The 25,424-nt window shown below is 46.7% G+C and overlaps 1 protein-coding gene across 3 annotated transcripts in view; it reads right to left on the bottom strand.

The window, feature by feature from the left end:
• Window positions 1-25,424, bottom strand: part of CACNA1E (calcium voltage-gated channel subunit alpha1 E) — a gene marked incomplete at its 5' end in the record, with an annotated part of 295,319 nt that overhangs the window by 34,103 nt on the left and 235,792 nt on the right. For all 3 annotated transcript variants that reach the window (XM_082675182.1, XM_082675183.1, XM_082675184.1), the window contains 11 exons: window positions 608-733; window positions 1,485-1,568; window positions 5,082-5,192; window positions 6,021-6,185; window positions 7,005-7,206; window positions 8,032-8,169; window positions 8,698-8,858; window positions 11,250-11,346; window positions 12,980-12,991; window positions 23,808-23,914; window positions 24,683-24,742. In XM_082675182.1, coding sequence (XP_082531308.1) covers window positions 608-733; window positions 1,485-1,568; window positions 5,082-5,192; window positions 6,021-6,185; window positions 7,005-7,206; window positions 8,032-8,169; window positions 8,698-8,858; window positions 11,250-11,346; window positions 12,980-12,991; window positions 23,808-23,914; window positions 24,683-24,742 — 1,263 coding nt within the window. The remainder of the gene's footprint in view (window positions 1-607; window positions 734-1,484; window positions 1,569-5,081; window positions 5,193-6,020; window positions 6,186-7,004; window positions 7,207-8,031; window positions 8,170-8,697; window positions 8,859-11,249; window positions 11,347-12,979; window positions 12,992-23,807; window positions 23,915-24,682; window positions 24,743-25,424) is intronic.

Here is a 25,424-nt window from a genome sequence, read left to right as displayed (position 1 = left end):
TATGGCTCCATGAGATCATTCAGAAGAAGCTCTCACCATATTAACCTTGCTCAGGTGCCCTCTGGGTTTGTGGGATGCAGAGGTAACTATTAGCATGGCATATATTCAGTGGTTCAGGAAATACACTAATGACGACACGGGTGGGACTGGTATGAATCATCTTGTTATAAAACACAACTGAAGGAGTCCTTTGAAAAACCGTTCTGTGAAATAAAGCCACGGACGAATCCCTGAAAAATGCAGAGGATATGTGACTACAGGTGGCTGGCTCTGTCCGTGGATGGGATTGCCCAGGGCATACTGAAATACCTCGGGAGGGAGCACACCTCATAAAACGAGCCCCCTGCCTCAGTGGACAGAGAAGGTAACTGAGTTACAAAGTTGGGGTGATTTTTTAGCATGAGATTCTAGCCAGTTAGTCATAAGCTAACTGCTGCCTGGCCAAGTTGTGTTGTAACTAAGAACTGCTGTGTTTATCTAATGCTTCTGACAAACGCCCATCCCCAGAGGCGAGGGGACTTGTGGAATCATGCTGCGTTGCCTGGTGTGCTGTCTGATGTGACAGGGCCGCTGCAACCCTCAGAGGGGAGGAGCTTGTGCCCTTTACCTTAAAGGACTGCACGAAGGTCCAAAGTAAAATACGGATGGTGTAGCCTTGACGCAGAAGCTTGATGAGGCGGGCGGCTCGGAAGAGCTTCAGAAAGCTCATATTGAAGCCATTGGTGTTCACCAGCTGGTGGATCAAAAGGAAACATATCATTAGTGACATTATGGTCATTTAGAACATCTAAGCACTGGTATTTGTGTATTTATCTCTCATTCAGATCATAGAATGGAACATGGATGCTGTCTTTTGTTTTTAACCCCATTTTCAGCTGATGGGCCAGTGGGGACCATCTCTCGGAGCCTCCCCAGGCCTGCCCTCTATTCCCAGAAGCAAGGCGTGGAAGTACCACAGATGGATGCCCCACATACAACTGACAAAACTGGCCTCCCCAGTCTTCTCTAAGTAGTCCTAACTCTGCACTCGGATGCCAGAGGGCAGACCTAACAATCTCTCTTGCACATGATGGCCCTCCAATATTCAAAGACTTGTGATGAGCTCTCCAAGTCTTCCTTAGGGTGAACCATTTCAGGGAAACAGTTCAGGTCTAACAAGTCTGAGGGCGAAGACCCTGTGCCTCTTTTGTGTCTCTCAAAGAATCTAGCAGGACACTGTGCACACTCGGCCTCTCCTGGGCCCTCTATCCCATTCACCCCCATTGGATGGCTGCTATCTGAGTCATGCAAATGGGACCAAGCCTTCCATGAGATCCAGCGCCATCCAATGTTCCCATTTTCTGGCAAAAGCTCAGGAATGAGGAAGTGAACAGGGGGCTGCACATTGGACTTGTGGAGTTACAAATGGACTGAATGTGCAGAGAATTTTTTTTTAATGCAACCCCAGGGCCAAGCCTAAAGAGAAGGACCAAGGAGCCACTCACCTTGCTGTCTGTCAGAATAATTTCTGTGATACTGCCGATCACCGTGATGAAGTCAAAGATATTCCAGGTGTCTCGGAAATAGTTCTGCCAAGTGGATTCAGCCACGGGAACATCCGGGAAAAAAAGGAAAAGAAAACACGGGAGAAAATGGAAAAAAAGACATCTTTCATGACATCACTTTGTCACTTGGAATTAAAACTTGTCAATTCCAGGAGAAGTTCATTCCAACTTTCGCTTTAGTTTCCTATTTCTAACCAAAAATGCTGTTTTTCCTTCGCTAGTTTGAGAGTTTCTCATTTGGGAAGCAGTTTCATCACTATTTGGAGACCTTGTTTTTGAAGCTGTCACTAAAGAGCTACATCAAAAAAAGTATAAGATTTTTTCATGTAATATTACATAAAAATATGTAAGAAAGAGATCTGGGGCCTAGAACATTTTGATGTCCAAAAATGAAAGATCATAATTGTCACCTACAAGACAATAAAGTTATTTACAGTATCACTCCAAGGTTTTCTATAACTTGTAAATTATTATTTATATAGCATCAAGTGACCCTATAAATATACAGTTCTGACTTTCAACTAACAATAAAAGTCACAGAGATGTCCTAAGTGACTAAAGATCAAAGATGTGTCAAAAATCGCTTCCTAACTCCACTGAGCCTTTTCACACCAACTGCTGATTGGCAATGGGATGAACAAACTCATCTTTCCCCCGTTTCCCTGCCCCGTTACACCTTTCGAGGAGGTGTAACTAAATACAATACAAGGAAGCAGCAACAGAATGAGTGGGTTAAAGGACACGAAGAAGTAAAGGACCCGGATAATGCACCAACCAGCCAACGTTAAGCTTAATAGAGACAGTGGGCTCTGCTCCCATCTCCAGTGCTCCGGTGAAAACAGACCTTGGACTATATTTCTTAAAAGAAACAAAGCGCTTGGGACTCCAAGACGTTACCCACTTGCCCTTGGGTGGCGCTTCCCGTAGGAGACCCTCAGAGCACTGCAAAATACACCCTCTTCCATCCCCACAACTGGCATTCATGAATCCTTGCTACACATGCCAGATTTTGTGCCAGGTCCTCCCTTGGCATTCTTTCAGTTCATTTATTCCTCCCATGGATGCTGTAAGTAGGTAGTGATAAATACCTCATAAATTACTGAGTGGTAGGGCTAGCAAGAAGAATGGGTAGAGATACGCGATAAAGAGAGAAATGTTCTGGGGAGAGAGAAGGTACGTTTATGAGCACCTACTCAGGACCTGCCACCTTAGGTATATTCCCTCACGGGACACACACACAGTATCTAAGGCTAATGGCAGCTATCGTTATCCTCCTTTTATGAATGAGAAAACTGAGGCTGAGAGAGGCCTGTCTGATTGCAAAGTCACAGGCACCTGCCAGGCATGTACAGAAACTCAGCACACAGCCTCAAAAACTCACTGCTGCTAAGGATGACTACCTCAGGAGTGGGGTCAAGTTGAGTCTCTGAGTTCCTCAATTCTCAGTGCTCTCCTATTACCAACCCGGGGTGAGCTTCCTAATTCTTGGTTAGGTCCCTATATGAGAGCTAGAATATAAATCTAGCTCTCAGGGGACAGAAGCCCTAGATTCCAGTAGAGGAGGCCTTACAATACAGTATGGTAGAGCACAGCATAGCATAGTACAGACTAGTAGATTACGGTGGACAAAGCATGGGCTTTGAAGCCAGAGAGACCAGGATCTGAACACTGGCTCTGCCTTTCAGTAACCTTGTGCAAAGTACTGAATCTTCTTGAGCCCTAGCTCATCCGCATAAGAAGAAAACCATAATGGCCATCTAATAGAGTTCTTATGAAGCTAAAATGGATAATACATAAAGCTTTTGGTACTTAGTAGACAACCAATGTATGTCAATTCTCTCCCTCTTTCTTTCTCCTCTTCCTTCCTTTTCTATTCCCACTCCACTTTCCAATTCTACTGCCTTTTATTCTGTAATCTTCAAAGAGCGACACAATTTTTCTGACCTTCAATTTCCTCATTTAAAATAACAACAACAACGATAATGACAGCTTCTGCCATGCCTATTTCAGAGTCATAGAGAAGATCTGACAAAAACAGTATATATTAGGGCGTTCTGAAAATCTACAGTACTATATCAATGAAAAGACTTATTCGGGACTGGTGGTGCCTTTTATAGTGTGAGAATGCTTCTAGACCTTGAATGAAAATACGGGGCTGAAGGTGGGAAGGAGGCAGGCTTTGGGGCCGAATCATCTAGTTAAGCCTGTAAGCATGTATTCGGCATTCACCATAATTTGACAAAGAATTGGGGACTTAAGTCACAGACGACGTCAATCCAACATGCAAATAATCAAGATGCAGGGAAAAACTTGCCCTGTTTTTACACAGGCTTCCCCCACCCCCTTCTCCTCCCGCCCAGGGCCAGACTGTATTATAATGGCATCTTTGTTGCTGGTAGTTTACTTTTCTTTATTTCTCCAAGACTCAAAAGGGAGTCAAGCAACCAACAATACAGCCACCTGCAAGGGGTTCCCTTCAACTCTCCTCCCCAAACCATCAAATCAATGACTTTTCAAAGAACCACCAGGAAACCAGAAGCAATCGCCACCGTCAACACTCACAACCATCAAGCCGAGGCCAGAGCCCCTGTTCAAGCTGCCACCAGACAAACATATTCAGATAATCAGCTGAGTTTCTCTTCTTGCAGGGAAAGCCATACACATATAATTTGAAATGGTAGCTCACACACAAAGTAAGTGTGAAGCAGCTGTCGGGTGGGTTTATCTGCAGCCCACTGATCTCACTGTAAACACTGAGGCAAGGGTGGCAGAGAGGATTTTGTTTACAGGACACTGAAGTGAAGGGCTAGGTTTGCTTCACACCCTTGATGGTAGATGCGAAAATCTGCCAAACAACTATAATCAGTAGTTTAGGAGAAGTAAAAGGAGGACTCATGCCAGAAAAACTCAACCCAACCCTCCCCAAACCAATTCCAGAAACTGCCCCCCGACCCCACACTTGCTCACTCTCTCATACACACACTTTAAAGGCCATTAGCCTTTGGAAGCTTAAGTGCTAAACATTTATTTTTAGTGGCAGAAATTACTCTTCAGGTAACTAAAGGGAGGAGGATTACTAGGTAAAATCTATTATTTGCTATGTTTGAGGCTAAGCGGGACAGATGTTTTCCCATTTGAGTTATAAGATTTTAAACCTTTCACCAGTAAATAAGCACTCAGGTTTATTAGTCCAGTCCTTGTTTTGCTCTTCCTGACAGATAAATCTTACTAAGTTCTAGTAAGACTCAACGACTGTCGCCCCTTGACAACTGACAGACTTTGACGAGAACAGAGCTGATAGCTAGAGGTAGGAGCTGGGGATCTGGTTCTCTTTGTCTTTTCTCCTAACACCCTCACACATCATCCTGTCTCTACGGCAGTTTTTTTAAGCAGTCGAAACAAGCCCACAATTAGGTGGGCAGGTGTGTGAACCCCTTCTGGAATAGCGGTGACCGCCCTCCCTTCCAACAAAGGCTGGCAATGTACCCAAAGAAAAGGGAAGACAAGAATGGTGCCGGGATAAATTCCATGACGTACCAAGAAGCCAAACGCAATGATCTTTAGGACACATTCCAGGGAGAACACCATGGTGAAGGCGATATTCAGGTACTTCAGGGCCAGTTCATAGGTACAGGGAGCAGAGTAGTACTGCCGGGAAGAGAAAAGAGGAAAGAATCAAACCCCTAAAGGTGAGAGGGTCCATGAGAGAGGCTGGCCATCTCGCGTCCCTGCCCTTGGGGGACATTCTGGTGTCATCTAGGGCTAGAGAGGAGAAGCACACGTCCTAGCAAAACAAAACAGAGGAAAACACAGGTCTTATTAGCAAAATGGCCAGTCTTCCTAGAGTTGAAGGTGAGAAGGGCAGAAACATTTCCTAGAGTCAATTACTTTACCATTTAGTATTAAAAACCTCTTCCGACACTCTTAGAACCCCATGATCATCTACATCTCCTGACATCTCCACCCCTGTCTGCGTCTGATTGCCATCACCAACCTTTGCTTTCAGAGTTCCTGGACTGCTACTATATATTTCACTGCATTTTGCCCCAAAGACCCAAAGGCTGGGCTGTGGATGGAGACAAGATGAAAGAGAAATTCCACGATGGAAAAGTACGTAACAGGGCTTCCCTGGTGGCGCAGTGGTTGAGAGTCCGCCTTGCCGACGCAGGGGACACGGGTTCGTGCCCCGGTCCGGGAAGATCCCACATGCCGCAGAGCGGCTGGGCTCGTGAGCCATGGCCGCTGAGCCTGCGCGTCCAGAGCCTGTGCTCCGTAACGGGAGAGGCCACAGCAGTGAGAGGCCCGCATACCGCAAAAAAAAAAAAAAAAAAAAAAAAAGAAAAGTAGGTAAGGAGGCAACAGACTGGTAAGCTGGAGTGTTTTCTCAGTGTCTCGGGCACACACACAAGTGCTCTGCGAGGGGACAGCTGCCGAGGCTCAGCCTGCCCGAGTGCCTCCCAGCCACCACCTTCTCACCTTCATCATCAGCACGACAGTGTTCAGGGCGATCATGGCCATGATGGTGTACTCAAAGGATGGAGACACCACAAAGTGCCAGACGCGGTACTGGAAGGTGTGCCTGTTCTGGGGCATGTAGCGGGTGAGTGGTTTGGCACTGATGGCGAAGTCGATGCACGCCCTCTGCAGGAGAGTCACACTGATTAGCCAAGCTCAGATTCCCTAAACCTCGCACACGGGTGAGCTCTCTGTTAGACGGTTAGAAGAAGAGGACAGTGTGTGAGAAGAGGCTAGGGCTGGGCAAGCAGAGGTAAAAGTAGCAAAAGAAATTATCTGGACAGAGCCACAGGTGAGATGTCACCTTAAATGAATACACAGAACTAGAAGGGTTCGGTCCCATGCGGTAAGGACTTGATGGTTATTAATAATGCCCTTTACACAGCACAAGACTTAGATATTTGGGCAGGAAGCTCACAGTCAGAAGTAAAAATCTATCTCCCTGTGCATTCCCATAGCACTTTATTTGCATTTCTCTTATGGACTCTAACAATTTCTAGTTCAGTTCCAGGATAAAAACGATGGACCCGACAATGTGTCAGAACTACACTTGTTACTACAAAAGCAGTAATAAGTTAGACAGGTTCCCTGCCCTTACAGCAAATATACACCATTGAGGGTTGCAGGAAGGGAAGCAGACGTGTTAACGTTATAACGTTGGCACACGTCTTTCACCCCCACCTCCAGACGATGCGCCACATAAACGCAGGGGCTGCATCTTAAACACCTTACATCCCTCCCAGTTCTCTGTGTCTCATACCTGGGCTTTAAACAGAGCGGATACTCCAAAAACATTTATTTAATGACTGGCTAATGCATTTCCCCCCAATTCTCTCTCTAATTCACAACAAAATGGAGAGCATTCTGTCTTCCTCCTGACACTGCTGGTCTGAGAGTCCTTTCCAGAGCGCCCCCTGGCCCTACACTCCAGACCCCTCGTTTCACCTCGTTCTTCTCCAGGCTGCACTCCTCCATCATCTTGTCCCCTTGCTCCTGGAAGGTGATGATGATGAGAGCCACAAAGATGTTGACGAAGAAGAAAGGAAAGACCACAAAGTAGACCACGTAAAAGATGGACATCTCCATGCGGTTGCTGCGGCTCGGGCCTCGGTCTTCCTCTGTCACATCGACAGAATGCTGCAAAACTCTGGGGACAGAACGAGAGGGCACGGATGGTGGACGGCAATGTTGGAAGCTGCTGTGACTCAAGGCTTCATTAGCAGATGTACCATCTACTGTATTTTCTTATCTGACTTTTTAAACTTGGTGGATCCTCCGTGAATTTGGGGCTCCACAACCAAGCTGGCGGACCCCCAATCCACTGCTCTTTCTAGCCCCGGTGCCATCACGCATCCAACTCCCTAACACCAGAGTGACATTACTTTATAGTTGAGGTTGTCATAAAATACCAAGAGACTCCTGAATTTCCCTTTGGCATTTTGCTGCCACCAGAAAGTAGTGTCTTGGCTACCGCCAAGTCTCTGAAAAAATAAGCCTGCAGCTACGAGCAGCATAAAAACTGCATTCTGTTGTCTTTGACATGTGAGGTATGACCACAGAAAGCATCTCTGGGTTCTGCCACCGCATCCTTAACCCTTGACCCTCATGTCCAGGGCCAACTCGGAGGATAAATCTGTCTAAAACAGTCCTCAGGGACTCTCCTACGGTGCGGAGAGCTGTTCAAAACTCATTTGTTCTGTAGGAATCAGATGGCTCTATTCAACTCCTTGATCATGGGCTGAAACACTGTGTTTCAAATATTTCCCTGACTTCGTCAGCTCCCTCCTGATTCCCGCCTGAAGGATTTTCATTTTTCCTCTCTCCTGCCCGTCTTACCTACTCATAACCACTTACTTTCCTTGGTACAATAACAAAGGGTTAGCCTTGCTTATCTCGAATCAACTTCTCAAGGCAAACACATGGCCCTAGCCCAGCTCACAGACAAGCATGCCAAGCCAAACCCATCACTCACTGAGGCCATCCTTCCCCTGTGGAGACGGTGAAGAGGGTCAGCAGGGCCCAGATGATGTTGTCATAGTGGAATTCATGGCGCTTCCATTCTCGGCCTTTCACCTCCATCTTGTTTTTCTCGTGATCTACATAGTTTCCTCTAAAACCAGAGCAGAAGTGAACCAGAACCTCTTCACTATAGCTCATGGAAGAGCAAAGAAATTCTAGGGACTTTGATAATGTACAGTAGTAATTATCAGCATTCAAACTCAAGCAAGAGGGGATTTTATTAAGGCAGTGTATTATCATGGAATAAAAATGAGATTTGGTGCCCAACAGACATGGAAGATTAAATCCTAGTCCTTTCACTAGTCACTGTATAACCTTGAGCAACTTCCTTAAACTTTCTGTGCCTAGGCTTCCACACCTATAATGTGCAAATAAAACCTATCTCAAAAGGTCATTAGAAAGATTTAAAATTAAAACCTGATGCAAAATGCTATGTTCCATGTCTGACACAAAAGAGGTACTCACTCAAAATGTGGCAACTTCTTATTTTGCCTTTTTTCCCAAAAGAGGAATGGATTTAAGAAAGGGGGAAAGAAAAGACCTATCTGTAAAGGGTTGTGTGGACCTTGGCAGAACGCACTTTAGCAGAAAGTGAGTGGTATGTGCTGGTGGCGCTTACATGCACTCCTTCTCTGTGTCCTTGGAACTGTCTGTGCAATAGAAGAACTTGCCCTTGAAAAGTTGAACTGCGATGACAGCAAAGATGAACATGAAGAGCTTATAGACAATTAGTATGTTGAAGACATTTTTCAAGGAGGTGACCACACAGTCGAAGACAGCCTGTGAACAGAAAAAAGAGCCCTGGTGTGTGAATCCCTGAAATGGCCTGTGTATTTGCCTACAGCTGAGTTGGACCCAGACTACCACCAGCCAGCCCACTGAGAAGGTGCCCTAGGAGATAGCACCCTAGGACGAAGTGACACTCATGGGATTCGGACCTGTTTTCTAAGCTGGTCATGACTGTAGGAACGTATAATTTAGGAGGGGAACACATGTTCTGAATCTGGAAGGAAACCCAAAGCAGTAGAGACCAAGATGGTATCAGGCAGTGGAGGGAGTCCTTTGTGGAATCCTATTACGGGCACTCCACTTAGTGTGAAACAGAAATTTATTCCAGAAAAGGGATCCTTGAAATCATTTAGCCTGTTTTAGGCGTTAAATAGCTTATCCGTAACTTCATCTATTTGGGGCACGTTCTTAGATTTGATTTATATACTGAATATGTATTGTTTTCTCTTAGCCTTTCTAAATAGATCAGGGAGTGATAATAAACTCTCATCTTTGTTCATTTTAATGATATTTTGTAATGAGTTCACACATTTACCCCAATTACATTCCACACTTCACGTAAATGTTCTCTAGTTTAAAGCTGGCTGTGCTGGGGATGAAGATTCAACAGGTGATGTGGGAAGGGGTAAGAGCCACCCTCTCTTAGAGATGGGAGGATCAGATGGACAGAATCAGGAACTTGCACTTCAGTTCAAGGCAGTGAATCTCCCTCTGAAGAATCCATTGTAGGCCCTAAGCCATGAATAGTTACATGGGAATTCAACACATTTCAAACCATTTTTAGGTTATTTTCTAGGTTTGTAGGTTTAGCTCACTGAAGAGTCTAGCCCCACAGTGGCGCTGCATTTGAGCAGTTACCTCTTCACAGCGCTGGGTGAACACTGCTGGTTTAATTAGTTCAGCACTGCAGGGAATGTGAGTGACACGCAGCCTCGTGGAATTATCAGATCCACCTACATTTCCCTCAGGTTATGGAGCTGCAGAGCAAAGAGCCAGCCCTTCCTAATTAGTTGGAATTAACCAAGGTTGGGTCGCCTTCTTCAGCCTGTTAATTAATCTCATCATCCTGTCCAAGCCCTCCTCAGGACCCCAACATAGCTCAGAGGAGGAGACCAGTGGACCTGGGCTGCAGCTAACAACATTGGTTAGGGCCCCAGGCCTCCCGGCCAAATTTTTCTGGGGGTAAGGCAGAAAGGAATGAATGTTCACAGGCACTGAGCCCGGCCAGGCCCTGTGCTGGGGCCTGTCACCAGGTGGAGGGTTATAATGAACAGCGTGTGAAAGATTTCCTGATACCGTGGGAGGTGCCTGATCCAGGAGGGAAGGCAGGGCAGTGGAGGAGGAGAGCAGGCAGTGAGGACACTTCCTTTGGAGCACGAGTACCTCTCCTCGGGAATCCACGCAGGAGGCCAGGGCCCTGGGCTCTGAGAGGAAGCCACGTCTCAGCCAGTTAGGGGTCTTCCAAAAAGACCTTCCTGTGGTCTTAAGCCTTTGATCAACCTGGTTGGTTTAACACCTCTCTGCAGAGCCAGAGGGCTGAAAGGGAAGCAGTTGGGGTGGCGGTGGAGGGACTGGTGGGGAATATCAGAGGTGAGGCAAACCCAATGGGAAAGAGGAACTGGGGAGCAGGGGAGTCCCTTGTTCCCTCCCTGGTGGTGGCTGGCTCTCATTTGCAGGAATTCAGGAAGGAAAAACTTTTCTCCCATGAGGCTTCAGCTTCCATAACAGCAAGGGATCTGTGTGGGAGAGGCGGGTTCCACAAGCCAGCAACCTAAGGGCAGGAAGGCTCAGGGAAGGAGCTCAGGGTGGGTGAGCAGGTCAGAGGGCAGGAGACCCCAGATAATAGACCTATGAAGACACAGGTCCTGGCAACAGGGAGAACTTAGTTGTGTGAGCTCACTTCCCCATTTCTTCTCTGCTTGTGCCCAAAATGACTCTGTGTCCTTGGGCAAGTTATTGGCCTCTAAGATATGAAGGGTCAGGGCTAGAAGATTCTTTCTTTCTCTAGAATCATGAGGAAAGAAACCAGCCCAGGTGACTTGGTCTGACGTAGTATGTGGACCACAACACGCAGGGCTCATGCTCCTTCCATTGTGGTGTCTGATCCACCTTAATGACACAGGAGGCTCCAGGATAAAGCCACACAGCGTTCTTCCTATGACTTCCCACACAGGGTGGGGCAAAAGTCCTTAGTGATAGATTTTTTAGGATATTGGTTATTTTCCTTTGAAACTCAGACCCTTAGTTCAAGCAGATGAAAAGAATCTCGGTCTCTGTGTGAGCAAAAAGAATATCCCCAGAAATAATTCTCCAAAAGCAGGCCACCTAGGCGTCTCTCTCTAGAGGAAGGGGAGCTGATGGGAAGAAACTGGCGAACGTTACCTTGAGCTTGGGCAGGCGCTTGATGGTCTTCAGCGGTCTCAGCACACGCAGCACCCGCAGGGACTTGATGGTCTTGATGTCCCGGCCCTTGTTGCTTCTGCAGGGGAGAAGCCCCGGGAAATCACAGGACAGGGGACAGTTAAAGTGACAGGCACACTACTACGTTAACAGCAACAGGGAGAAGGGAGAAAGAGGTGGGCAAGAGGCCTGAAACTGGGTCAGAGTAGACCCCAAACAACACTTTCTGGGAACATTTTCCAATCACTCCCCAGCATGCACACACTCATATGCACGCACACTCATGCATACTCACAAAGGGCAAGACACAGGCACACCACAGAGGCACCCGTGCACACACGTTAATCAACACTTCCTACCCCTAACAGCCGGAGCAATGCTGCTCATGACCACACTGACCAAATGGAAATGGAGGATCAATCGACTGGGGAACATGACCGTAGCCCATTGTGGACAGGCGTGGTGCCTAGCCTAGGGAGTCTTCAGTAGAACGCTCTCAAAGAGCATGTGCTGAATTGAATAGGGAGCCATGGTTGACAGCAAGTCTCATCAGAGGACTCTACCTAGTCCTTCCTTCAGCTCTAGGTTTGTCACCTCTGCACAGTTCATGAGTTCAGGGGAGAGCAGGGTAAGGAAGGCTGGTGGGGACATGACACCCATGCTGGGCTGGGCTGCTGACGTCATGCAGGCTTCTAGCCAGGACTTGGGCTCACATCCCGATTATCTCTGTGCGAGTGGCTCTTCCAGCAGTCCCTTCCCATTTCCAGCTCTCTGCACCTAGCACAAGCTGCAGAGAGCCTGCAGTTGGAGGAGGCCCAAACTGCAGCCCCCGCCCACCTTTATCCTTGCCCTACAGCTGATGACCCTCCCTCTTCAGCCTCTCGGAAATGTTTGCTCCTAGTAGACAAAATACATCTTTCTATTTTTAGGAAGGAAATGAGTAAATCAACCTGCATCTCTCTCTCCACCCTGCCCATCCCTTGAGATCTTTGCATTCGAGTCAAACAACTGCAATTTGTAAAACATGCAGATGGTAGAAAATGAGACTCTAAATAGTGAGCTCAGGTTCTGGTTCTTTCCTCACGTTGGCCCAGATCACCATGACACCAACTATCGGAGGAAATGGGATCCATCTAGAACATCAGATGGGAACTACAAGGCTTCTGCCTGCTTTTCACCCTGTCCTTCCTGCCATACCCATCCTCCAAATAGGGAGATCAAAGGCCATCCATTCCTTCATACAAGGCAAGGCAGGAAGACGGTTAATGGAAGGCTGACCACCTAGAAGGTGAATTTTGAGACCCTCTTAAATGGTTACAATCCATGATGTGTAAGTTGCTCTTACTCCGTTCTAGATCTGATTATAGATAACCCAAAAGTATCACATTGATATCAATGGCCTTTTGCATCCGTGGGCTTTGTATATTTTATAAACTCTTTTACTTTAGTAGGATCGTCTATCTACCTTTCTAAAAAGGCAACATATAGGCTGAAAACATATCCAAACCAATAAGAATGATCATTTCCCAAGAAGGCTTGGTGACTCCTAGTTTCTGTTCTCTTGGATATCAATGAAAACACACCACTCACATAAACTCACCACTCCTTTCTTAGTGAGCCAGTTCCTTCCCTCTCAACCATACTTTCTCCCTCCTCCAACCCACTCCCCATATTTTTTTACTTCAAAGAAAACTGAAGAAAAAAATATTTACCCCAAGGCATTCCTATGGAGGATCCAAGCAGAAAGCAGTTAAAAAAAAAAAAAAAAAAAGGAGGAGAGGTAATGGAGAGAAGGGAGATAGTCAGTAAATTCAGGGAGAAAAGAGAACTTTAGGACAACGGGAAATTGGAGATGCCCAGACCCTAGAGATCCCGCTTACAGCCTTGGCACTTGCAGAGTCCGCACGCTTTGTGAAGAAGAGGAAGAGCCAGCACACCATCGCTCCACACCCACCTCTCTACCCTGCAGAGGCAAAGGACCTCTTGCAAGTGTTAGGGACGCTGCCTCGAACTATATGGCATTCCCCATGTGTACTTTATTCCATGGAGCCCCGCTGAATTGGAGTTTTCTAAATGTAGTCTTTCACCTCCATTTCCTTAGTAGCCTTCAGACAAACTCCTTCTGTTTCCAGTGAATTTATAAGAAGCCAGGCTAGAGGAAAAAATGCCTGATCTGGGCCAGAAACTATGTCTTGGAAAAGGAGTTTCAAGACATGGTGGCATACTTATGCTTATGAAGGAGTTCATTTGAAGAGTGAGACACCATGTCCAGGAGAGGGCTACTCTGACATCTCTCAAAAGCACAGATGGGCCATACCATAAAACCACCTTGAAATACGGGGGAAGGCATTGTCTATCAAGGTCCTGATGTCACATAAAGGGATGCCTTTTGATAAATTAAATGACCACCTGTCCGTTGTGAGCTATTTACCGTGTAGCTTGCAGACAAATCATCCCAGTTCTATTGGTGAGGCTTAAAAATGACAAAAATAAAGATGGAGAGCATAAACATGAAACATTTGAGATAGAAATAATAAAAGCTAACTTTCTGAATATTTACTCTTGGCCAGACTCTGTTAAGCACTTTTAGTGCAACTCTTTATTCGGACGTCCTAATAACTTTCGGACAAAGGTATTATTATCTCCATTTCACAGATGAGATGCCGAGAGGCTGAGTGCCCAGCAGTGGCAGGGCAAGCTGGGACTTGAACCCAAGTCTATATGATGCTCAGAGCTCTTGCTCTGCACCATTAAGCTTCTGCACCAGCAAGTTTTTGGTTCTAGGCTCTGTCAAACAGCTCACCAAATTCTAGAGCTGGAACAGATCCTTGAAATCCACTTAACTGCAAACAGAACTGCAGCCCGTGGAACGTGTGCCTTGCATAAGATCTCAGTAAGTGAGCCCCAGTGCCACGGGTGAACAGCCAGCTGCTATGAAGAAGTGCTTAAAATTCAGCCTTTGCTTCTTGGTTGACAGTTGGCTGTGAAGGGTATTTTTTTTTCCTTTCTTTTAATTTTTTTTTTACTTACCACAAACCTATGTTACACCACCATATACCACAAGCAAAGATTTCCAATGACCATTTTATTCAGTGAATGATTCCACATTCAAAATTATATTAATTTTCACTGTAAATGCCAAATGAATGGTGGTTTGAGAATTAAACCCAAGTCCTTATAAACCTTAAATCCCTCATGTGATAATCTCCAAATGCTCAGAAGGCAGAGGAAATATCTTCCCCTGAGTTATAACAGTGTCTTCTCATGCATGAGACTGGGCACGTGGTAGGTCAGCCAAACATACCTTTATCCATTCATATAACGGCACTGATGGAGTCCTTAATAAATGTCTGGCACTATTCTAAGTACTGACTACACGGTTGTGAACAAAACAAATGAGGTCCCTTCCTAATCTAGGAGGGAAGACAGGCCTTAAATAAACAAGCAAACAAATGAAGGTATAACTGCAAGCTAAATGCTTGGGAAAGATGGAATCATTTGACTGAAAATTTTGCCAGAATAACTAAATAGGTCACCATCTTTTCCCCAGGCTACATTCATCTTTAGCAAAAGCTCAGGGAGAATCTTCCAAATCCTTGAAATGAGAGAACAAAGTGGTCCAGGCTTTCACCTTCCATTAGCCCAGGTCCTTAACACCAAGACCTTTATATCCAGTAGACTCTAAATGGGTTCATACTCACAGATGCCCATCGTATTGAAGGAAAGTTCAAAATTTTTTTCTCCAGGACAGAATTTGCTCTCTACAATTAATTTTGTCCCAGGATCCTAGTAAAATGTCACGCTATAGAACAAAGGGGATCTCTGACGACGTGTGTGTGTGTGTGTGTGTGTGTGTGTGTGTGTGTGTGTGTGTGTGTGTGTGTGTGTGTCTCCCTTGGTTTGGGAAGTGGAATGCTTCGATGGTACACTCTGATCTTAACAGCTGATTGTGGTTGCCAAAGTACTGGGCTATTAGTCCCATTCTGACTCCTACAGAGTTGAGCCAAGGATAGTAATCAGACACAGGCCAAAAGTAAAATAAAGATTAGTCATTGCTCTGCACATCTTTCAAACAGGTCTGCAGAAGAGCTACTGAAAAGCTAGGATTTTGAGTGGCTGCAAAAAAACATGCTTGGGTTCTCAGTTTTGTTAACATACATTCAGTACGAACTTGAAAATTGTCATTTGAAATGAAAGGAATACTGGCTAACAAAGCCACAGGGTCAGGAAAAGCATCAACAACGTAGTCCCCATTAATTAAAATATAGCATAAATTTACACATGGGCTAGGCTAAACTACCTCTCCCAAATCCCTGCATACAAGAGTCATTTAAGCCATTATCCAAGTCAACAAGATTGCAAGGGAGACGTTTTACCAAACCAGGAGAACAGACTCTTCAAATACATCAACTGCAGCATATTGTTTAAGAAAAAATTCATGAGCTTTTTACAGATGATTTAAATATAATCATTTGATAACACTTAGCTACGCTTTGCTACTAACTGTATAAGCAGAATTTTTGTACACTGCCTGGCTAATTGGTGAAATTTTATCAGGTTTAAAATTGACTCTAGAAGTTTTAGCCACAGCAATCAGAGAAGAAAAAGAAATAAAAGGAATCCAGATCGGAAAAGAAGAAGTAAAGCTGTCACTGTTTGCAGATGACATGATATTACACATAGAGAATCCTAAAGATGCTACCAGAAAACTACTAGAGCTAATCAATGAATTTGGTAAAGTAGCAGATACAAAATTAATGCACAGAAATCTGTGGCATTCCTATACACTAATGATGAAAAATCTGAAAGAGAAATTAAGGAAACACTCCCATTTACCACTGCAACAAAAAGAATAAAATACCTAGGAATAAACCTACCTAAGGAGACAAAAGACCTGTATGCAGAAAACTATAAGACACTGATGAAAGAAATTAAAGAAGATACAACCAGATGGAGAGATATACCATGTTCTTGGATTGGAAGAATCAACATTGTGAAAATGACTATACTACCCAAAGCAATCTACAGATTCAATGCAATCCCTATCAAACTACCAATGGCATTTTTCACAGAACTAGAACAAAAAATTTCACAATTTATATGGAAACACAAAAGACCCCGAATAGCCAAAGCAATCTTGAGAAAGAAAAATGGAGCTGGAGGAATCAGGCTCCATGACTTCAGACTACACTACAATGCTACAGTAATCAAGACAGTATGGTACTGGCACAAAAACAGAAATATAGATCAATGGAACAGGATAGAAAGCCCAGAGATAAACCCACGCACATATGGTCACCTTATCTTTGATAAAGGAGGCAGGAATGTACAGTGGAGAAAAGACAGCCTCTTCAATAAGTGGTGCTGGGAAAACTGGACAGGTACATGTAAAAGAATGAAATTAGAACACTCCCTAACACCATACACAAAAATAAACTCAAAATGGATTAAAGACCTAAATGTAAGGCCAGAAATTATCAAACTCTTAGAGGAAAACATAGGCAGAACACTCTATGACATAAATCACAGCAAGATCCTTTTTGACCCACCTTCTAGAGAAATGGAAATAAAAACAAAAATAAACAAATGGGACCTAATGAAACTTCAAAGCTTTTGCACAGCAAAGGAAACCATAAACAAGACCAAAAGACAACCCTCAGAATAGGAGAAAATATTTGCAAATGAAGCAACTGACAAAGAATTAATCTCCAAAATTTACAAGCAGCTCAATACCAAGGAAACAAATAACCCAATCCAAAAATGGGCAGAAGACCTAAATAGACATTTCTCCAAAGAAGATATACAGACTGCCAACAAACACATGAAAGGATGCTCAACATCACTAATCATTAGAGAAATGCAAATCAAAACTACAATGAGGTATCATCTCACACCAGTCAGAATGGCCATCATCAAAAAATCTAGAAACAATAAATGCTGGAGAGGGTGTGGAGAAAAGGGAACCCTCTTGCACTGTTGGTGGGAATGTAAATTGATACAGCCACTATGGAGAACAGTATGGAGGTTCCTTAAAAAACTAAAAATAGAAGTACCATATGACTCAGCAAGCCCACTACTGGGCATAAAACCTGAGAAAACCATAATTCAAAAAGAGTCATGCGCCACAATGTTCATTGCAGCTCTATATACAATAGTCAGGACATGGAAGCAACCTAAGTGTCCATCGACAGATGAATGCATAAGGATGATGTGGCACATATATACAATGGAATATTACTCAGCCATAAAAAGAAACGAAATTGAGTTATTTGTAGTGAGGTGGATGGACCTAGAGACTGTCATACAGAGTGAAGCAAGTCAGAAAGAGAAAAATAAACACCATATGCTAACACATATATATGGAATCTAAAAAAAAAATGGTTCTGAAGAATGTAGGGGCAGGACAGGAATAAAGACACAGACCTACCAGAGAATGGACTTGAGGATATTGGGGAGAAGGAAGGGTAAACTGGGACAAAGTGAGAGAGTGCCATGGACTTATATACACTATCAAACGTAAAATAGATAGCTAGTGGGAAGCAGCTGCATAGCACAGGGAGATCAGCTCAGCGCTTTGTGACCACCCAGAGGAGTGGGATAGGGAGGGTGGGAGGGAGGGAGACGCAAGAGGGAAGAGATGTGGGAACATATGTATATGTCTAACTGATTCACTTTGTTATAAAGCAGAAACTAACACACCATTGTAAGGCAATTATACTCCAATAAACATGTTAAAAAAAAAAAAACATGCACGCTGGGGCTTAAAGACAAGAACAGGTAGACTGGGAACTTCTGTCTTTCTTTCAGACACTTCCTTCGTGTGGCTGCCACTACGACCTTCCTTTTTCCCTCCCAAACCCTGTTTGCAAGGCAGCTAGGGTGTAAAATGCAGCAGTGGGAATCCCAAGAGTCCATGGACATTAATCATCTTCAGTGTCCCTGCTGGGGTCCAAAGTCAGATAAAGTCACTCTTGAGGTGACTCTTAAGGCTGGAGTCTCAAGCAATGACAACCTTCTATCTGCTCACAGCTGGAAATTTCTAATTCCAGCTCAGCTGGCATCCTAAATCCACAGTTAACGGGCTACCTGACGGCTACATTTAATTTTAATCCTTCATTCTCTTCCACAGAGCAGTGGAACTGGATGAACTGTCTGGCTCAGTGGTAAATGGGTCTTCTTTGAACGGAGTAGGACTTTGTCAACCCTTTTTCCCCCTACAAGATTAATGAGTAGTCAGAGCTTCCTGCGGGAGACACCCCTCTCACTTTTAAAAGAATGGGGGCTGTCAAGAAAGAAACCCCGAGGCAAAACTTGAGGTTTGAGGGGACTGCCTCAGACCCAGGCAGACAGCAAAGGACAGGAGAAAGGGTCAGGCAGGTGTAAGGTGAAGTATCAGTTCCATTATTACCAAGCTCCGCTGAGTGTGAGCACGTACCAGCATTTCAGTTCTAAGTAGTCACTCCTTTCTCATGTATGCACACTCCCACCTTCACCAACACAAAGCCTCAAATGCAAAACCAGAACCAGAGTACCATTTCCAAGTCTAAAATTGTCTGTGCTTGTGTATCTCGTTGAATGAATTCAGAACCGGCTCTGCTGCTGTGGCTGGTTCTGAATGCGTTCAAAAGACCTTATCCATCTTAGAGACTAGGGCAGACTGTCAAGTGTCAGGAAAGTGACATACTTCAATGAAAAGAAGGTACTAAAAGCTAACGTGGGAATTCCGGTTCCTTCTGGCATCAAGAGGCGATTGACTCATGTTTTTCTTTTCTGGCTAAGGACTGAATAATGAAAGGCCAAGTGCGGCTGTGATCCAGATCCCCTGCGTGCCAGGGAGCCCTGACCTTACCTCGTGCCCTGCTATGATGGAAAACGGTAACGGGAAGCTTTGGCGTCAGCTGCCTGAGAGCCTGCATGACTGACTGATGTACACAGCCGTGCTGGGGAGGAGGTGGGAGCTGAATTGCTAGTTATTTTTCTTTTCAACTGTTTGTGTTGAGAAGCTATCATAAGCTGTGAATTTACTATTTAGAATCCAACCCAGGACAGCTCACCTGGTGCTTGACTTGAGCTGGTCAAGTAACATGTTGTAGAGCAATAGGAATGAAGAGGAGGGAGGGGCCTGGGCTGGAGTGCAGGATCACACCCTTCCCATCCTCCCCTGCGGTCCCTACTGAGGTGCTGGCCTGGCCCCGCCCACCTGCCTGCCAGAAGCCCTTCACTAAACACGGAAGACGGGAAGCCTGAGGGCCGGACAGCATCGCCATCAATGGGCAGGATCCCATAAGGTTTATGTACTCAACCTGCACAGTGGACACATGACCCCCCTACAAGGCAGCCGACTCTGGGGGGGTGCCCCAAAGTGAGGGGGTGTGTCCAATGTGCAGATACCCAGAAATGCCAAGGCTGGAACCATCCCTGCTTTCCCACCCAGCAGACCGGGAAGCAGAAGTGATGGCAACAGGGTGTGAGAAAAGTGGGAAAAGCAGTTTCTGGTCTTTCAGTGGACAATAATTATCAAACAGCAGAATCCCTCTTTTTCAAATAGAAAAAGATAAAAGAGAAAGGTTTCAAAGGCCCAGTCACTCACCAGATTTTTCTTGAAATCACAGAGAGGAAAAGGCACAGTCAGGATATTTATAGTTGGCAAACACTCCGTGTCCCCACGTGGCCCAGAAAGCAGGGTGTTGTGAGGGCAGTGGGATGAGGGAGAGCTGTAGCCAACCTCTGTCAAAACTTTGCCCCCTCTATACAGGTATTGGGCTTGTGGAGGGAGACCTGAGCGTTCTTATAAATGCTTTATAATGTAAAAGTGGACTCGGCAGAACAGGAAGGGTGCAATACAGGTATCTTTCCATTTACTTTCTTATCCTTTGCTATGCCCACACTCAGAAAATAAACCCCCTTCCCCTCCTCCTCAAAAGTCAATACAGTGCCCACATGGAATCCGTCGAGTTTACATTATAAAGAATCCCTTCACTTCACATATGCAGCTATAAAGAAGAGAGATCCCCTTCCAGCCAATACAAAACAACATACACGCTCCTAGAAAATATACATGATGGCAGGGGCAGACCGCTGCAGCAGAAGGGCTCAGCTTTCTCTGAGAATTCAGCTAGAGGCCATTTTCTCCCCTTGGTTGGGGTGTTGCTCCTGGGACTTTGGCTGGGTCCTCAGAAGGCTCTGGCCGCCAGCGGTGGAAGAGATACCAAGTCACTTCTGATTTCTGAGGAGCCACGGAAAGGTATTACCATGACAATCGCCATCAGTTCTGCTCAAATTGAGCAATAACGTTTGCAGAAGCCTCAGTAAAACAAGGTTCAATTTCAAGGAGAGAGAGAGAGATAGAGCAGGAGTAAGGTTATGTGAATGGTGGACATTCTTAGGGGCAAAAATATGGGATATGACAATCAAAGTTTTATCCACAGGGAGGGATGTCCTTGAGAGGCCTACAGAAAAACTCACACGTGGTTCTCTTGGCCTGAGCCCCTGACCACAGCCCTGCAGGGGGACGTAGGCCTTATTCCGATGTCAACCCGTTTCAGGTCAGGCCCTTGCTTTGCTGTCAGGGGAAACCCTGGCTAACCCTACCAAAGTGATAGGAGAGCTGAATTCTCTGTGCCCTTAATGAGGAAAGGGGAGAACAGAGTTAGAAAGCATGAGCATACGAGCAAGAGAAAGCATTACCTGGACCTCAGCAAACGTGACGAAGGCCAGAGGAGGGGGGTGTGAGCCTGTCCCATAAGCAGGAGAAAGGGGAGAGGAAATGGGCATGGCAAGCTTAGAAGGATGCTAACAAAAGAGAGAGTGTGCATGGAGAAGGATGAGCAAGTACCATTTACATTTTGGAGAGAAATGAATAAAAAGTTCAAGAAGTGAAATCACTAAAAGCAAGCAATGGGGCTTCCCTGGTGGCGCAGGGGTTGAGAGTCCGCCTGCCGACACAGGGGACGCGGGTTCGTGCCCCGGTCCGGTAAGATCCCACATGCCGCGGAGCGGCTGGGCCCGTGAGCCATGGCCGCTGAGCCTGTGCTCCGCAACGGGAGAGGCCACAGCAGTGAGAGGCCCGCGTACCGCAAAAAACAAACAAACAAAAAAGCAAGCAATGGATCATAACGCTCAATCCATCACAATACACGTGGACCCCAGAACCAGGGGGTTTCTGGGGTACCCTGCACTGTACCTGGTCTGAGGACCAACAGAGAGGCTTCGGCTCCGGGGCTGTTAAGGCTTCCCCTGCCACAAACACCAAAGCTACCACTGCCACGTTTCAAAGGGCACAAAGAAAGAACAAGACAGATGACAACCCTCCAGCCCGTCGTCACTGCTCTGGATCTGAGGAGACACAGCTGGACTGTGGACATGTGGCAGGCGTGCAGAGGCTTCCTTTAACACACACCTCCTTCCCACTGGCACCAACACAGGCCAGGTGTGTGTGCACAACAACCAAGTCTTGGAAACCAGCCTGTGTTCAACTTTTTGTGTACGTTATGTCTCAACACACATTTTACTCCATATTCGGACTTCATGACGTGATGGAGAATGGAAGCATAAGGAAGGGAATTCACGTTTACTGATCGCTCACACTCGGTAAGGGTCTGGGCTAAGCCCTTGACACACAGTATTTTGTCTCCATGTCAGAGATGAGAAACGGAGGTTAAGAGGGTTAATACTTTGCTATGTTGCTCTAGGCCATGAAACTGGTAAGTGGAGGAGCTGGGCCTTCCTGACTCCACAGCCCACCCCCTTCCTCCCACTCTGCCCTGTGACCCCAATGAACTCCGTTCTTTCCCAAGAGGACGTGGCTCCTTTCCTATATGCTCCTCTCTCCTTGTCCTTTATTTCTTCAAAGAGAGACAACGTATTTTACCGAGATCAAAGTAAGGGAGAAGAACAATATGGTGAACAATGTACACAAATGAGTTGGAAAAATGAAAAGGGAACTTGACTTTAAAAACTCAGGGGTAAGATTTATCTCTAACATGAAAAGGTGGACCTCCTTAGGAGGAAGGCAGACTTTGGTGCTTCTCCCCTTGAAGGAGGAGGAAGAGGAGCTGGGAGCCCCCTTATTAGAGCCAGAGTTGCCTTTATTTTTATCTTGCTATGAGAGTCCACACAGGGACCAGATGCTTGGAAAAATGTCATACTTTTGTGAAATCTCCTTGGGAACAACAGTTCAGAAACGTCTGATAGGAGGTTTCCTTGTGAGGGGCACAGGTGACTCCACGTGACTCTAACGGGGTAAATACACTGGTGCACATAAGGACAAAGGACACTGGAATTGTCCTGACTGCCAGCTCAGGGTCACAAGTCACATTCAGCCTGGTTCTCCTTTGGAGGGTCCCCCATAGCTGGGGCAGCAATAGACACAGTCTACTTCCAGGTTCTGGGAGGTCTCAAATTCTTAGCACAGCTGGGGACCTTTCATCTCTCCTCCCACTCCTGGCCACCTGAGGAACATTCCTTCTTAACTCTTACCCCATTTCTTTCTCTGCCAGATGGATAGGGATGGAAGCTGACAGTGTCTGGGGAGAAGGTGGGACAGATGATCCCTATTTGACCACTTGGGTCTGGGAAGGTCAAGCCTACGGAGGTGTTTTGCTCCTTCCCTTCTGTAGCTGTCATCCATGACAAAAGCTCCCAAATGCTTTCCTTGTGCCCCATCACACAGTGTAGCTCGTCTTGCCTAGAACACTTGGCTTTCTCTTGTACTCAGAAGGCTGGAGGGCATATTCTATTGTGCCATCCGGCAAAGGGTGAAGCTGCTCTGACAGTGGAACAAGGTACGGACAGAGCCCAGAAGCCTGTCATTCATCTTCTGGGGCCCTCTACCCACTAGCTTAGGGAAAACGCTCTGACAATATGTCTACTTCCTAGCTACACCCTGGAGGGCTAGGAAAGCCCTTCCCTGGATCAGTGTTCAGGAAAAAAAAAATCCCCTAACGTAATGAACATGGTTAGTCACCTGAATGGTTTAAGACTGTTTTCCTAAGTGTGTTACCAAGGAAAGTTGGGAAAGTCTTTCCTTCTGGAGTTCATCATATTAACACGCTTCTTGTGTCCTTGGGATAGCTCTGGGGTACTTCTGCTTATAAGCAGAGAATCTCCCTACACCCAGGACTCTGTGATTCCCCAACTCTGCTCTACCCGCTGCATTTTTCTTTCAAGCTGATCCTTTGTTTGACAGAATCAAGAAATGAAAGGGTACCTCGGCTGCCCCTGGGTCCCGCGCCGAGCCCATGGGGGCACACAGGTGAGTGCCTGCCCAGGCCCACTCATCTCGAAGGGAGGAATGCCAAGGCCTTTGGCTTCTCCCTAGAGACTCGCTCTGCTCCTCCTTCACCAGTCCCACAACTCAGGGCGTGGGAGCTGAGGCTGTAAGGCCCTCAGGAGCCCTGTCGAGGGGTAACTGGGAAGCAGACTCCCAGGGCAGCGTTCATGGGCACCACTGAGTGAACTGGCCCTGGAGAAGCCCTCAAATCAGCCGTCTCAGAAAGGAAGGAGGGAAGGGAATTGAACGAGAAAAAAAGAGTTACTTACGCCAGAGCAAAGGCCACCAATGCACCAACCACTACCACAAAGTCGAGGATGTTCCAAAGGTCTCGGAAGTAGGACCCGTCCTGCAGGATCAAGCCCTGGTCTATCATCTGCAGGAGGATGTGAACAGCCATCAATGAGCCCAGGAGGTGCCGGTCATACGTGCCCTGAGCTCTGGGCTCCCCATGGCAATGTCCCCACTGCCACTGCCTCTAGAAAGCAACCCACACGGGGACCCAAGAAGCAGGAGGACAGGTCCCACAGGCTCTGTCCACCTAACTGTGAGGCCCAAGGCCCTTCTCATAGCCACCAGGGTTCACTTAGACTCCCTGGCTCCTCGAAAGCTGCCACATCCCTCTTTACGTTAGTGGCTCAGAGCCCCAGGCATCGCCACATACGCACAGACGAGAAAAATCTCAGATGGGTGAGACTGGGAATAAGATGGTAACGTGGGGTGTTCTAGTGGCAGGGAAGAGAGTGGAGGGCAGTGAGTAAGGTTGGGACTAAATGAGGCCAGGAAGACATCTCTACCTAACCCCCTGCCTTGGCAGGTACCCATGCTCAAACCAGGAAGCGTGTTGGGGAGGTGAGAACAGTCCCCACGCCTGGAGCACCTCTCCTGCCTGCCTGAGAGGGGGCCCGCCTTCTCCCCGGGCCATGCCCACAGGTCTGCACCAGTCTAAACAGATCCCCACAGTCACGTCCTGCCACGACAGACCTCACTGGGATCTGAGGCTGGAGGAGGGGTCAGCAGAGGCGCCGCTGAGATTCTGACATTGATCAGGAGGTGACAGTCCTGGGGAAGGGCACCAGACTAGAGAGGCAGACGGGTGGCCCATCCAAGCCCCAGAGCCCAGGTTTGCTCTAGAGGCTCTTACCTTTATAACCATCTCAAAGGTGAAGACGCCAGTGAAAACATAGTCAAAATACCTCAGCACCTGTGAGACACATAAGGTAGAGACCACCAGGCTACACACACCCCTCAACACAGGCTCTCCTGCACGCCCACCCCAAGCCCCGCTCACTTCTACCTTGGAACAGAAGCTCGGAGTTGTAACTGCTAATCAGACGCAGGGAAGAGAGGAGCCGTGGATACTGCTGGGGCCCCATGACCCGCTGGCCAGTCCTTGGCCCTTCCCTCCCCTGTGGTCAGAACTTAATGTCTTGGGTCCGAACTGCCCCCAGGTCTCTCCCTCCCTGGGATCCTTGTCCGTTCCAATCCTCCCCACCCCCTTGACCCCTCCTGACATCCACCCTGGCCCTCTAGGAGGTGCCTCAGCTCCCTGGGAGGAGCTGCAGCGCCCTGATGTCACCCACATCACCCATGCCCCTAGGTCAGACCCCACATCCAACCCATGGGTGACTGCAGACCCCCTTTCAAGGCCATGGCTGGCTCTGGGTGTAAGGCCCACTGCTGAACGTAAAGGTAAGCAGTGTGGTTAGGGTTAGGGTTGCGGGTGGGGACTGGCCTGGAAGCGGTTCACGCTTTGCCCTGAGGACTGGGACCAGGCAATCTCTCAAGCCTCTCTCATTCTCCAGGAACCTTCCCTTAGCTCATCTCTAATGTTGGGATGGGAGGGGCTGCGATGGGCGGTACCAGGGTACTACGGGGGCTGGCAG

The sequence above is a fragment of the Grampus griseus genome (assembly GCF_964374135.1).
Source record: "Grampus griseus genome assembly, chromosome: 1".
In the NCBI taxonomy this organism is placed as follows: domain Eukaryota; kingdom Metazoa; phylum Chordata; class Mammalia; order Artiodactyla; family Delphinidae; genus Grampus; species Grampus griseus.
This window is presented reverse-complemented; position numbering and strand designations above follow the sequence as displayed.